Below are 15,911 nucleotides of genomic sequence, written 5' to 3' on the forward strand. Positions count from 1 at the left end.
CCACGGTACAAGAGACCACCTCTGCCAGGAAGCCAGCCTTGGGTTATCTAATCCATTTTCCAAACTTTTATTCTTCTTTCCTTCCTCAAGTACCTTTGTCATTAGCATCATCAAAATCCTGGATGTCTGTTGTGTCTTACCTGCTTAGAAGGCAAGCTCCCCGCATCGCATCTGTCATATTTACTCCCAGAATCTACAACCTTGTGGCATCAGTTGCACGATGTGCAAGAAATACCCGCTGCTGAGCCGCTGGCCTTTGTCCATTTACCGGGGCCCCACAGCGAGGCAGCTCACTTGGGCACGTCGGCCAATCACTTATCACGGTTAAATACAGCCATTACGCGCTGGCTTGGGCCACGCTGTTTATCTGGGACAATAATGAGTCCCCGAGGACTGAACTGCTCTCAGGTAGCCGCAGCTATTCTGGGACACTCACAAGAGTAGAGCCCTGCGGTCAATGAGCAGAGTCACCTGCGTTAGCTGATAAACCCAAGTGTGATGCCAGATAGTGGTCTCCACCGCGAGCCCTTTCCAGAAAAGTTTGCAGCGTGGTGAGGTTTTGTCAAAAAATGGTTCCTCCTCTCCCCCATCAACCATCGCTTCATGAGGTATTGAAATGGCTTTTACCAAGCCAGAAAGGGTTTTCATTTATGAAGTGGAGGGCACCTCTTTGCTTACGGCTCGTTAGTTGGTGAAAGTCATTGAGAAATATCCCTTCTCCTTCCTGGTGTCATTACGATGGGACATAACCAGTGGCGGGGAGAGGGGTATGGGATCCAAGGGTGAGCTTCAGTTAGCTCAGGGCTGAGCTCTGGTCTGAACTACAACCTCATCACCACGGTTCTGCCCTCTCCATGGCTCTGAAAAGCCAAGGCTCAAGTACAGTTAACAGAAAAAAAAAAAAAAAAGAAGAAGCAGCAGCCAAACATCAGGCCTTGCTTTTCTTTTCTTTTTTTTTATAATCTTCTCCTTTAGCAATATCTCCTATTTTAGTCTTTAATCAATAAAAATCACAACCATATAAGACCACCTACTGGGATAATTCCAATTTTAATCCTTTGTTTGACAAATTAAAATTTTGGTTTTCTTTGCCTGGCCGGTTCTATGAGTTAAATGGGTAGAGAGGCCTGTTTATTCTCATAAGTGGTCACTGCTATTTCTTGCTGACCTCAAAAAGTTCTTGGGGAACAAAGAGCCCTCAGTCATGGAACCCCATCTTGTGCATTCATACAAGTCCTTTTCTTCATCCTGGACAACTGATCTTCCTTAAATACCCCAAATCCTTGCTGGAACCTGGGAGGTTGAAGCAAACCAAATGACCCTGTCTGGCCCTTTCCTAAAAGCAGGTGGGGATTCATGAGTACATGTTCATTAACGCACTGGAGCTGGTGGCTACAGTTATTCACAAAAGAGAAAAAAAAAAGAAGAATTACATAATACAGTTAATGTTCTGCAGGAAATTTTGATGATGAGCCAAGAGCTCTATGTCCCTGGCTTTTAGGACTGAGCGCTTCCGTGATGGTTTGGGAATTAAGTTAAGTTATTGTGTTAAGTCTGCAGTTTTCCCCTCAAATTTTATTGAGCACCTACTTTATATCAAAGACCGCACAAGGCACTTTTATGTACTTATTTCACTTGAAAACAAGCATATTGTGTGTAGTTATCTCACTGAAACAACAATGCTACTCAATTATTTATTATTGTCCCTATTTTGCAGATGAGGAAACTTTTCCCAGGAAGAGTAAGGAATTTACTTGGTCAAAGTCACCAGCTAGAAAGGGGCAGAGTGGGTCGAGTCTGGATCCTATGACCCCAAGTTCTACAGTCCCGTGGAGGGAGTGCTTCCCCCAGTCCAGGGTTTCATCTCTTCCCTTCCTTCCCAACAAGTGGGGGGGGGGTCATAGTGTCAGAGCCATAAGGGCCCCAGAGACATACACAGTCCAGTGCCTTTGCTTGACCAACAAGAACTCTGCGACATGATTTGTTAAGAAGCTCTAAGTGCATTTCATTCAAGTTCCGTCCAATATACAAACTGGCTAATGCTGGTTCATGTGCCTTCTAAAAATTTTGCCTTGGACAAAAAAAAGTAGATGTTTATTGTGTTAAGTCTGAGCCTGTCATTTCTCTATATATCAGTATTATCTGGACATAGGCAGTCTAGGTTAAAAAGAAGAAGAAAAGGATCCTAGAGCAAAAAGCAGCTTTCTGACGCCAGCAGCTATGGTTTACGGAGCGATAGTAAATTCTAGGATTTTAGGCGGGAGCTGGAAAGGTGGTCTTTCTGGCACTTTATCTCCTCTCTACAACCAGTCCATGAGTAGAGGAGGGTGGGAAGAAGCACATATTCATGGAAACTAACTTCGCTGTACAGAACGAGAGCAAGCATGCTGACTCCCCACCAGGCCGCCACCCACCCCCACCCCTACGCAGCCAAGGACGTGGAGACTGTGGTTAATAATTGCTTCCCTGCAACCCTTCACCCTCGCAACCCCAGATGTTGAGGTACAACTTATTTCCTGAGATCAGCTGCCCAACGTGAGGAAGTGATACCATGGGTGGCAAAAATATGCCTCTGGTTCTTGGCACGGGGTGTGTAACTCAAGCAGCTTTGGTCAGATCTTGTTTCCCACTGAGAGGAAAGGCAGATGAGGACTCAGGTTCTAATCCTGGCTATGCCACTCCGACCTTGAGCGTTTGCTCTGTTTGTCCCAGTCCCTACTTATAAAAGTTGAACCAGACATCTTAGAATTTCTGGAGTGGTTTCCTCACCTCCAAGGCTGACAGCATGGAAGCATTTCCTTACCTTCCATTACACACATCCAAGGGAAGCAAGTTCTGGGCTGCAGGGGCAACCGTGACGATTCTTTTAGCGATAGCGATACGCCAGGCACTACCTCGACATTTCACCCAGGTTATCTACACTGGAGCCTGATGACTCTATGGGGTAAGGGCTATTATCTTCATTTTCCTTGTATAAGAGATGTGCTCCATAATTTTGCATGGGGACTCTGGAGCCGGGCTGCCAGTCGGATCGAGCACTGTTGCCGACTGACCAATGACACTGGGTAGAAGACTTAGCCTCTCTGTGCCTCAGTTACGTTGTCTGTAAAATGGGCTTACTAATGGTATCCCATAGGGTTGTTGTGGGCATGTAACATTTGAACACTGCCTACATATAGAGTGTGCTCGATAAATATTAGCTGATGCCATTACGTAATGAGAGAGCAGGCACAAAGAGGTTATAAAGCATATCCAAAGTCATAGCTAGTAAGCGATATGACGGGTTCTCAAACCCAAATAGGTCTCACTCCAGCCCCGTGGTCCTCTCCCAGGCCTTGCAGCCTTTCCACTAGGGACAGTAGCTGCTGGCTCTTGGGCACCTGTGATGTACCCCACTGTCCATGTTTTCTAACCCATCCCTCACCGCGGTGGGGTCACTGCCTGTGACCTGGAGGAGACAAGGCACAGACATTCCTTCCTCACCTTCAAATGCCTCTGCCAGGATCTGGACCCAGGCTGGCCCAACTCCAACGTACAGGTCTTTGGCCAGGAAGCCACACCACTGCCCACCTTCCCCCCTGGAAGCCCACTGTCACCAGATGTGGGTGCTTGGGAAGAAGGTCTGTGGTAGGCAAGATTAAAAAAGACAAAAGGACATCTGCAAAAGCTGTCCCCTCCCCTGACAGCACTTGCAGGCCCTTAGGGGATGGGGATGGGATTCAGCTGCTGCGGACATCCCCAAAGCGGTCTGAGGTAGAGCCAGCCACCCAAGCCTGATGGCTGCTCCTGGGTCCAAGACCAGAGCGTCCGGGTGTCCCTGTGGCCACCGTCCTCCGTGTGCCCGAGAGCCGCAGCCCACAGCCCACACCAGGCCTGGCCAACTGGTGGTCCCAAGGGATGATCCCTGTGTCAGCACCGCCCTGGTGCCCCGCCATCATCCCCCGGACTGGCCTTGGACACTGTCTGTCCTTCCGCCACCAGCCGGAAAGCCCCTCTAGGCCCAGGCCCGACGCAAAGCCCCTCTTCCGTGGCACGGCCACCACTTCCGGTGCACGGGGGACAGCCCCCACCCCTCTCACGGTAGCGATGACGTCCGCAACGTTTAGCATCCACCCCTGGTAATTAGCCCGTCATCAGAACGCAGCCATCAGCGATGCCAGTCCTTCTCTCGCTTCCTTTCAGTCCGGGAACAGCTGCTAAAGTAATTTTCCCCCAGCACAGATTTCACGCTGTCACTCCTCCGCTCCAGGTCGGCCTAGCGCATGGAGGACCAGCCCACAGCCTCCCACCCCGGCGCTCACCGCCCTCCTCTAGCCTCCGGGGCTCTGCCGCAGCCTGGCAAAGCGGGGGTGCGGGGGGTGCTTGCCCCAGCGGAGCTCACTGCTCGCTGCCTCTGTGGCTTTTCACATCCCATTGCCCTCCTTAGCCTGACACTCCCGACTGCCAGTCCAGGCCGCTCCCCAGACTTAGGGCTTAACTCCCAACTCATGTGCTTTCTAGAACCCTCCCAGGGTAACTCCATTCGCTGTTGCTCTCCTGGGGCCTTGGGCTAGAAAGTCAGTTACAGCCCTGAGGGGACTGCGCAGGCCCCTGTCCTCCCTGAAGCACAGTCTGAGGGACCATGGCGGTTGGCAGTTCTGCATGGCGCTTGGAGAAGCTGCCTTGGTTATTTCCTGTCTCTCCCAGCAGTTTATTAGCTCCTCAAAACAGTCAAGAACACCTGCCACTCCCTCTCCCCCGTTTTCTTTTCCCTTCCTTCCTTCCCTCCTTCCTTCTCTCCCTCCCTTCCCTGTGTCTCTTGACAACAGTGTCCCTGCACAAAGTCAACATTAGATATCGTTAGTTAAAAATGGATTTTTTTTTTAAATTGGACACACTTTATTCTCTAGGGAAATACATGAAGACCATCTCTATCAATAAGTGAAAGGGGGCTGCCTCCCTCTGTTGAGAAATGATTGGGAGTTTTTTTTAAGTTTGTGGACTGTAAAATATGGATTAAGTACAAATTAAGAACTCCAATACAGAATTTTTTTTAAAAGCTATTATTCTTCTGCATAGGCCACACACACACGTGTGCGTGTGCGCGCCTGCACGCACACACAGCTGAGACAAAGAACAAGCTGGTCAGATGATCAGACAGTGAAGAGAGCTGTCAAAATCGGACCTCTGAACCAGCAGCCCCTCACCTTCATTTGCAGAGCCACAATGTTTTTCCAAAATTTTTCATAGTTTTTCAATCAACATTTAGGATTCGTGTTGCTCAAACCTTGGTGGATATGATAATAGACATGAAGGCCCATGCTTACGGTGCCATCGTATTAAAGGAGAGGAATGGAGGGACCTGGATGTATTTTTGGTTTGGCAAGTTGTAGAAATATTTTTTTCAAACATTTGGGGTTTGGCTAAAACCAAAACTTACTTTGCCAAGCACTTTGGCCTTAATTTTTAAACCCATGTGTATTTTAGAAGAAATTCAATCTATATGTTTCTGACTCATTTACACTTAACTCATGAAAATGCTGTTTGGTAAGAGCTATTAGATGTCCAAGCAAGTTTATGAGCCTTTTTTAAGGCTTCTTTTCCTTGTTCTTACCAGAAAGCTGTATTTTGCCAGCCATAAAAGAGTGTGAGCCCCAGAGGCCTGTGGTCAGTTTGAAATTTATAACCTATGAAGCTTAAATGGATTCTGAGTGTGGAAAAAGTTTGGGTTTTTCCCCCCCTCTCCTCTTTTTCATATGAAGTGTATGAACAGGCGACCTCTGATAAAGACGGGATCTTAGGTCTTAGTGTCCAAGACAGCTAAAGGTGAATCATAAAGGGTCCAATCTAACCACCAATAAATTGCCCCTAAAACACTTCAGAGGAACGATATGACACTTTAAACTCATATGGCCACAGATCCAGAGCCAATGCTCTCCCGGAAAAGTCTTACTAATTACTCCCAGGGTAAGACAAAGAGGTGAGACACAACACAATTCAAGTTGAACATTTTACCTTTGGGAGAACTGTGTCTTTTTTTTTTTTTTCAATTCACAGACAACAAACCCTGTTTGTGACTTTTTATACATTTTTTTAAATAAGCGGAATCTACTAAAAATAGCATTTGAATTAAAACCAGAAAAGCAGGAAGAACGTGCATGCAAGCTGCTGTGACTTCACCCCGTATCTTCTCTATATGATGACGCTCGGATACCACTCAATTACAGTATTCCAGTGGGAGAAGGCTTTTGGATAAAGTACTTAAAAATGGCTTATAAATATTTAAAGTATAAGCATCTAACAAATCATAATGACAAAGTTTTACATTTAACCACATGTGCTCCAAATATCTTTAAATTACTCTAAATATGGGTTTAAAATATCAAAAGGGCTTGTTGATGGGATGCAGAACTTTGCAGAGAAACTTAAACCTGATCGTTCTTGCTCCCACAACACCCAAGCTGCACAATTTTTAAAGTGTGCGTGTGTAGATTTCCTTAGAAAAAGATCACATTACAGCCCGAATTTCCAAAACAAGAGCTGAAGGATGAAATATAGGGTTTCCCTTTCTCTCACCAAACGCAGCTTAGCCACTTTGCTTCTAGATAATTTGTTAGTGTAGGTTGGCTCAAATTTAAGACAGCAACATTTTAGAAACACTTCGAGAACTCGGCCAGCTGCAAGGAGGATATCATTACAAATTGGGACACATGTTGAATGGGAATACCATTCATTTTCAATACCAAACACATGTCTGGGGAAATAAGCCATGCAAATGAGAGAGAGATATACTTTTTAATTGCATTTTTTGAGATGTTAGGTCAATGGTTCATATCAAATGAGTCTATAAAGTGTATCTCTCCCTCCTGTTGCATAAATGTTCCGGTCACATTCTTACCTCCCTTTTTACCCGCAACAAAACACAGCCTGCTATCAAAGAGAGACAACACAGCAGAGGCTCAATGATGAAATGATGAGACATCCAGCAGCACAGCCCAAGAGCAGGGTGGAATGAGGCTGGGGAGCGCTGGGCAGCTTTGATTTGTCACAGTCTGGACCCCGTGGCTCCATGGAAAGGCAGTTCCCTTCTCCCTATTCAGAGAGGGCGCTGGGAAAACTTGGTTCAACTGCACACACAGGCTACTGCTTATGACCATAGCTCAGTACGAGGAGCGAAGAGTTAAAAGATCTTGGGGGCAACCGGACTGGTTTCCAATCTAAGAATGTGCCGTGCTCTCGGGGGCCATTCTAAAGCATAAGAGCCTGATTTCAAGTTTTACTTATTCTTGTCATCTGCTTTTGCTCCAGTTGCTGTCACTAAGCATCTTTTCAATGACCCTTGAAATAATGGGTGTTTGTGTGTGCGTGTGTGTGTTCTCCCTCCTCGTGGATGGCCTCACATTCTCAGGCCAGACCCCTCCCACTTGGTTGTCAGGCAGAATGCTGCGGAAATCCACAAATTTGGAGGAGAGCTCTACGGGGTCAACATTTCGAGCTGGCCTCGGAGAGGGCATTGACCCCTTTTCCGTGAGAATGGGACCCTGTTAAAGGATGCCGGCATTACATTGTTTATCTTTTAAAGTTAATTTATTTGTTTCTCAGAAATGGATTCCTTTTAGGCTTTTGAGACATAAACACACAGAAAAAGCAAACATATGCAAAATGCATTACCTTGACGTGCATTCACGTATGAAGTGCTGTCCATTTAGACCGGCAACCAAAGAACATGCAGTAATTCTTTGCAGGATGGGGTGAAGGGAAACAGAATGCCACCTCTATCCCTCTGGCACAATCTCTTTGACAAGAGAATCTGGAAAAGGCAGCGTGCTGGGGGTGGAGGCTTTTCACCACATGAGGTAAGTGTGCTTAAGTGTATTTTGGTCCTCAAATACCTCTGGCCCTCCCCAGGACTTGTCTGCACGAAGGTAGGTGTAAGTGATTGAACCATGATGCCCAGGCAGCCGCTCAGGCTGGCAAAGAGATGATTCGTTGGAAATCAGACAGGGAGTTTATTTCTAGCACCTTTCTGAGCAAAGGCTTGTTAAGAAGTGATCCAAAGCTTTCCCTCTCCAAGCCCGGTGTCTCCAGGTGAAGAAGCATACTAGTGAGCTAGGGAAAATGGGTAGCGCTTCCAGACACGGCTCCATCAATGCCTTGGTATTTACTGAGCCGTCCACTTCCCAGACGCTAGCCATTCTGCTCCCTCGGCCTTGAAAGTAGGGCAGAAGCTTTTCCCCTGAAAGACAGTGTCTCCCTCTACAGTAGAAACCTCAAATTCCAGGTGGCTGGGTAAGTATCTAGCTTGTTTCTTTTCTTGCTTACCTTTTCTTGTGCTCACAGGACATGGAGGGTCTAGAGCCTTTTGCCTTTTGTCACTAAGGCCATCTTCTGGAGGCAAGTGTTATGTTACATCGCGGCAACGGCGGTTCTGCGATATTAGGTCCATCCACAGCAAAAACTGCTACAGATAATTCTGTTTTAAGGGAAACTTTACCATTAAATTGCCTTCCTCAGAGAGACAAGGAAAATTCCGGCTCAGATATGGCTTCGTGATGATGTCAAATAACCCTTCAGAGATGTCAGGCATAGTTCTTCAGAAGCCGAGGTCTATGGACCTCTCCTCCCAAGACAATGCCTCTGTGCACAGGTATGTAACACCTGCCCTGGAATTCCGGGGGGCGCTGCTGAAGGCCACCCATGGACTAGTTCAGGGAGCAGGAGACCAACTTGAAGGAGCAGCCACATCAGCCAGAAGGCCTGGACACCAGGCCGGGTCTAGCACAGCACCTGCACACCCCCAAGACCGAGTGCTTTCGAGTTTGTGCACTGAGCACCCTCTCACTTCACCCTAGTCCCAGCCCGGCTGAAGACAGAGGGTTATGTCTCCATCTGAAGGAAGTAAATACCTGGTCACATACATCCTTTCCTATTGCACCGTAATCTAATTGAAATAATATCCAAAAGCCAGATGCTTGCACATTAAAACCACCCTTTGTTGCAAGGGTTAGAACAGCCAGAAGCCCTGAATGAGATGTGGCTAAGGCCGACCTTGACTCTGTGCAATCTAGAAAAGTCTCCTCTACATGTCTGAAATGATCACAGGACGCTCCGGCAGTTCCTCCCCATTCACATGTGTCCATGAGGTGGACCTGGCGGTTTCTCTCTAATTCTGTGAATTACCCCTACCTAGAACTGGACAGTCCTCTGCATCTTGACAGACAGCTGAAACATCAGGGATTACGTGGCCAATTCACACATCCCATAACCAAGTAGTGGGACATTAAGAATCTCCAGACTGGCCGAGGGTCTGAGTACATCTCATTGGGATCGATTTCCTCTTCTCAGTCTCAGGTTTTCTTCTTTTTCCTTGCCTTCATAGCAGGTAGCCATAGGAGTATTTCCAACGTATGGACCTGACTTCCCAGGCAGCTGACTCTCTCAAGTTTCCCAGCTGGAGAAACTAAACTGGCAAAGAGTTACCCATCACTTCCACCCTTCGGGCTTTTGTGAAGAGGTCAGCACCCCTCCCCCACCTTGAGATCATCCTTCTCGGGACAGTGGCTCCATAACCAGACTAATGATTAAACTCCAAGAAGCCACAACTAAGGCTGCCTCCTCTAGCTCTCCCAGAGAAAACAAAAAGTGGGAGGCACCCCTGCTGCTGAGGCTGAGGAGCAGCGTGGAATTGGGACCAGGGAAAAGAGTCCCAGATTTTCTTCCTATTTTAGAAACATATACAAAATCTGGAAGCCACAAAGGTGGAAGTTGTATGGAATTGTTGCTCCAGGGGGATGGAAAAAGTGAGGGTGAAAAGGTTACTCATGGTACACATTTTTTCCATTGATTATTTTACTTAGAATATGTCATATCCCTGGAAAATCGAGGAGGGGGGATATTTTCTTTTGAATATCTTCAAACATTTGCAAATGGTTAGTCTGAACTCCCCAATGTACCATAAACAAGTGTAAACTGTAGAAATTCAGAAAATGTACAAATACAAACAGCAATCCCCCAAGCTCCCAGGCAAAGACAAAGAAGGGAGTATTCCATTTACAAATGGAATTCTTTGTGGATAGAATAGTTTGGAAAATGTTTATACGTTGTTTTTCTTATTATTTGGAGGAATATTTTTTCCAGCCTACAGAAGCTGCAGCACTGGTATTTGGAGGCTTGAAAGTTGAAGATTAAAGGAAGATTACAATCTTCCAAAGTCTTCGACTAAAACCTCATTAGTTCTGCATCTAAGACAATATCTGCCCGTTGAAATCATTTGTAATCGTATCAACAAAGAAGAACACATAAAGTCAGGTAACCAGGAACGGAATCACTTCGAAATGGAAAAAACAAAACAAAGCCCCCCAAAAACAAAAACAAAAACAAAAAAACCCCCACCAAACCTCATATTGGCCAAGAACTAGCAAATCTGATGGTTTCTTTGAAGAACACTGTAGCTCCCCAGATTACTGATCTCAAGATACAGTCTGCTTTGAATCTGCTTAAGATGATAAACAAACAAGCCAGTAATAGGGTAGGAGAAGGGCAGGCACAGGGGAAAAGTACGAAGAACCCTGACAAGTTACCGACACACTTTCCAAGAGAAATAGTGTGTGAGTCACCAACAAGCACATGGAGAAATCACTCAGCCACACCTCGGCCCCCACAACTCAGTCCAGTTTAATGCTTTCCACTTTGGCTTTAACTCATCACCAACAGTGTTCACTGTCAGGGCACAAAAGCCATGCCGCCCTTTATTTAATGGATGCATTTCCAATTTCCACCACCATATGAATGGGCTGGGTTTCTGAAGGCACCGAAGAAAAACAGCACCGCATGTGCACAGAGAATCAGGAAGGGTCAGAGGATGTGAGTGAATTATGGCGAGTTGAGACTGCAGTTCGAGGTGACACGTAACTCCAGAGGGCAAGAGGAAATGTGATTTAGTGGAGGAGAGGCAGTTCTTCCCCATCTTAAATCACTTGCCTTGTCACCTTACTGGAGCTGGCCAAGCCTGAGTGTCTCTGACTTTAGAGAAAAGCTGTAATTTCTTGCGGGACCCATCATAAAAAGAACTCTCCCATCTCAAGGGGCTATGGGCAATTTTGTCACTGCATCTTCTGAAATTGGCTGAAGCCAGGTTAATATTTTTCGTAACGACTCCGGTCCGCAAGAAGACCCTATTATGATTCTGTATTCAGCAACATATATCATCCAAACAGCCATCATAGATCTCATGCTTTTATGTTCTTTGGGCCCCTCGCTACTCACGGACCAGCGGCACTATTCTTGGCCTGGTCACTTCTCACTCCAGTAATGGCAGTAAAATTGTTCACCCTCTGGTTCCTCCTGTAACGTCATCAGAATGACTGCTATCAGAATATATTTAAAATTCCAATTCCCAATGCTTTTTGGCTTTCTAAAGGCCATCACTTCTTCATCCCACACTTTCCTGTTGCTCACTATTTTATTAACCAGGTCAAATTATGCTGGGGGAGATATAAGGGGTATTTCCATTTGAGGTTGACTACGAGAAGGCTGAGTCCATCTGTCTCCGGACAGCAGAATTTGTAGATGTAAAACCAAGAAAGGATGGTGAGCTGATTTTTAGTGTTCTGCTCCTACTGGCAAAGCCAGCAACGGAAAAGGAAACCTCAAACTATGGTGACTGGGAAAGCCTTCTCGTACCGCCCAACGAGCCCCCTGGCGCTAGCCCTATGCTTCCCAAACAAGCCTCTGGCTATGAGTTAGGTAGGTGCTCATGTAAATATGCCAACTTGGAGATAATGGTCTGGACACGCCATATCCAGGCTTCTGGCCTACATTTCTATTTCCCACTGTGGAGTAATGGGCTGGTATTCTAGGTTTGTTGTTGTTGCTGGAAAAGCAAGAATTGAACACTGTCAAAAAAGAAAGAAGGAAGGAATCGAACACTGTATCAACACTTGGAAAAGTTAGCAGATATGTTTGGTTTTTGTCTAGGAACCTTCCCCAAGACAGTTAAGGTGAATAAAAGAATTTCATCAAGTAGGGTAATAAAGGGACCATTTAGCCCATTCTCTTACAGTGGTTTCAAGAAAATGCACCTCTGGAGTCAAACAGCCTGGATTTGCATCTTGACTGCTTCCTAACTTGGTCATCTTGGGCCACTCACTTAACTTCCATGTCTCAGTTTCCTCATCAGTAAAATGAAGACAACAATAATTATCACATCGATCCAGATCCAAATAACTACTACTAAAAAACACTTAGAAGGGGGCCTGCACATGCAAACGTGAGCCAGCCTTTCTTCCTATATGGTCCACTTCTACCCAGGCCTCCTTCCTCCCTGGGTTGCTGTCCCCACCAGACTAAGTGTAGGGCAGGCACTGAATCAGAGTCACCTTAGTTCCTCCCCAGCTCCTGGAAGGAACTGTGCACAAGCCAGGTGCTCAGCAAATGTTCATTTCTCTTCCTTTTCTCTCCACAAACGGTTACTAAGCCTCAACTGGATGGATGGCGGGCCTGGGGCTGGCGGGTCTGGGGCTGGCAGGCCGCAGTTAAAGACTGGTTCCCCCACCTGCTAGCTCTCATTTGGACAACACCTCCATGCCTTATCTTCCTCCTTGATCCGGTGGTGATGACACTGATTCTGCCACCTGGTGGGAGACTCAAAAGAGGCCACATCTGGCTCTGGTGGGAGTACTGTTCCCCTTGCTGAGATTCTGGACTCATTATCAATAGCCCATTGGGCATGAAGCAGGAAGCCTTTCCTTCATGACGTCGGACATACGGACTCCCAGAGGCTTCGGCAGCCTGGCCCTCTCTCCTGTCAACACCTCCCACTGTCGGTAGAGGGGAGCAACCCACCGACGGAGCCACTGAGCCCCAGAAAGGAGAGAAGGCAAAGCTAGTCAGCAATGCTGGAGGCCTGCCCTAGGGAATGCTTCAGGACAAGAGGAAGGAAGAGACTGCCTCAACAGGGCCACTCTTCCAACACGTTGCCATGGAAGTGGGGCTTAGCGGCCCAGGGTTCGGTTGGCATAAGCATGTAAGGTTAGTTTGTATTCTCATCCTGCACATGGAACCGTGGTTTTTGAGAAAATTTGGTGAGTGGAGACATTTTGCCAATAAGCCTACCGGCCTCTCAGAAGTGACTCAGCTCACCTTTATCACAGCTCTATAACCTCACGACTGAACATTTAAGGGTCCCAAGGAATCTCTCCTTCCTCCCCACACCGTCCCTCTTCTTCAACAGGGTCAATTACAGAGACGAGCTTAAGAATAAAAGTCTAGTTAACTAGAGAGTTTCAAGTCAGGCGCAAGACTGGGCTTCACCATTAAGTCAGTCACCTCGGGCACGGCATCTACCTGCTGTGATGAAGTTTCCTCGGCTGTAAAATGGGAATGATGTTGGATCAAAATGGTGACCGCGTGTGACCACACTAGGTGAACTCTAAAACACGCACGGTAAAAACACGAACATCCCGGTAGCGCTCTCGTGCCTCTGCCTCGGAAGGAGTAGGGAAAGGTGCACGGGCTCATGCGGAGGAGAGCCCCGGTGGACATACAAACCTTTTACTTATTCTGATTTCTAATTCGGAGGCACCTCCTTTTGAGCGGAGGCTCCAGGTCCTCCGGCCCGGCGCTGAGCATGGGCGAGGAGATGATGCACGGCGCCATGGCAGTCTTCTCCGCGGGTTTTGGCACAGGCTGGATCACGCAGCCCGTCTTGGGCAGCATCCGCAGAGCGTACGCGTGGTCCTCGTCCGCGGGGTTATTAAGGTTCGGGTCTGACTTGTCGCCCCCCGCCAGGGCTTCCTCCCCCATCAGCTTTTTGGCCGCCTCCCCGTCCAGGTGACAGTTGGAAGCACAGTTGTTCTCCTTGACCGACTCCAGCTCGCTCACCGTCGGCTCCTCGGGCGACAGCAGCTTCTTGGGGGGCGCGGGCGGCGGCGGCGGCGGGGGCTGCTCCGGCGGCGGCTCCGCGCCCTTGGCGCCCTCGGCCGCGGCGGCGGCGCCGCGCGTGCCATTCACGATGACGTTGCAGGCCGCGGCGGCCTCGGGGCCCGCGGGGGCGCCCGGACCCGGGTCGCCCGCGGCTGGCGGGCTGCAGTGGCCGTCCCTGCAGCCGCCGCAGGTCCTGCGCTCCGCGGCGCCCGGCTCGCGCTCCGCCTTGACGTGCGCGTGCAGCGCGCGGTGGATCACGTTGTGCAGCCGGGCCCGGTGGCCCACGGTCAGGTCGATGACGCCGTCCTGCGGGCCCTGCAGCACACCGGGGAAGCCGAGCTGGCCGCCCGCGCCCGGGGGGGTGCCTGCGCGCCGCGTCAGGTCCACCACCTCGCTCCGGCCGTGCTCCGCGGGCGCTAGGCTCAGGGCTTGGCCGGAGCAGCCGGGCGGCGAGTCCGCAGACTTGGATGAGCCCTGCTTGGAGTCCCTGGGGGACAGGGAGTGTCCGCCTGGCTTGCCTCCAGACGCTGAAGAGTCGCCAGGGGCGCTCGGAATGAAGTTCTCCCCGTTGCTGGAGAATCCGTTGGGGGGCTTGGAATCATTGACGTGAGGGATGGGAATAGGGATGGGGATGGGCACGGGCAGGGGCACGATCACGGGGTATGGCACGAGCAAGGTGGGGGGCGGCACCAGCGGGGCGAGGGATGGCAGCCCGAAATTCATCATCTGGGGCACGGGCATCGGGCCATTTGGCATCATGCTCACCGGCGGGAAGGGGAGACTGGGCAAGGGCGCGCCCGGGGGCGGTGGGGGCAGCAGGCCTGGGGGGTTCCCAGGCATGGTCGGGGTGCTGGGGGGATGGATGTGGGGCGACAGCATGGGCCGGTGCATGGGACTGGAAGTGGGGCCCAGGTTCCTGGGGCCGCCGGGTGGGGGCCCGATGCCAGGGAGCATGGGGTTGGACAGGGGGCTGTTAGGGTTGGAGGCGTGGTGCGGCGGCCCGCGAATAAAGGGCGGGCGGATCTGCTGCATGATTTGTTGTTCCATGAAGATGGGTAGCGGCACCGGGCCGCGGTTGGTCATCACCATGGGAGGGCTGCGAGGCGGGACACCGAGGGGAGGCCCGATGCTAGCAGGTGGCTGGACGGAGACAGGAGGGATGTTTGGCGTCTCGCTGATGGGCATGGACTTGGGCACTGGCGTGGGGATTTTAGTGACAGAGCAGTTGGCAGTGTCAGATGGAGAGACGGTGGTGGACGACGATGGGCCAGGGCCCTGGCTTTGGCCAGCTGCAGCCACCGGGGAGGGGGCCTTCCTCCGAGCATCTGTTAGAGGGATATTCCAAGAGTCTGGAGTGAGCAGCTGCACCCCGGTGCCTTCTGCTTTATTTTCCATGGGAGGGTGTAGTGTGCCGCACAACCCAGCTGGAAGATTGGCCTGTGTCTCTTTGTAGAAAATGTCCATTTTGTATTGATTGAGACATTTTGCACTGCAGAACTGAAGCCTTCGTTCCCCGTCCCCAAAATCCAGGTATTCTTTTGTGTGTCTTATGTGCTTACACCAGTCACATACCTACAACACAGCAATAAAAAGAAAACAAGATAAGCAATTTCCTCTGGCAGATCGTGTTTCGTGTTTCACATAGAGGTTCTTTCAAACTTTATCACCATTTTTCGAACAGGCGGAAGGGTTTCTTTCTGAAAGGTAACATTCTTAAATGTTTGTCAAATGATTTCTCCTTGGAAGTCAGACGTGCTTTTTAAATAGTAACTCTTGGGAATAGCAATTATCACCATTTTCCAGGAAAAACAATTCAACAACAACCCCAAACCGTGTTGCGCCCATGAAGCTCAACGTAAAGGGGGGGTTCTGACAGAAAGGCGTACATCCCCCTGCCCACATATTTTCACCTGTCCAGAAGGCTCATTGGAAATGTAAATGTGAACGGTTGTGGAGAAGAGGATTCTCCAGAAGTTCGGCGGCCTTTGAAAGAGAGCCCCATAAAATTC

At 49.1% G+C, this 15,911-nt stretch overlaps 1 protein-coding gene across 2 annotated transcripts in view; it reads right to left on the reverse strand.

Moving 5' to 3' along the window:
* LOC123942504 (sine oculis binding protein homolog) overlaps nucleotides 1–15,911 on the reverse strand; it is a 162,315-nt gene that overhangs the window by 6,050 nt on the left and 140,354 nt on the right. For both annotated transcript variants that reach the window (XM_046006475.1, XM_046006474.1), the window contains one exon: nucleotides 13,528–15,474. In XM_046006475.1, coding sequence (XP_045862431.1) covers nucleotides 13,531–15,474 — 1,944 coding nt within the window. In that variant the 3' untranslated portion in view covers nucleotides 13,528–13,530. The remainder of the gene's footprint in view (nucleotides 1–13,527; nucleotides 15,475–15,911) is intronic.

This window comes from Meles meles, chromosome 5 (genome assembly GCF_922984935.1).
Source record: "Meles meles chromosome 5, mMelMel3.1 paternal haplotype, whole genome shotgun sequence".
NCBI classification, from domain to species: Eukaryota; Metazoa; Chordata; class Mammalia; order Carnivora; family Mustelidae; genus Meles; species Meles meles.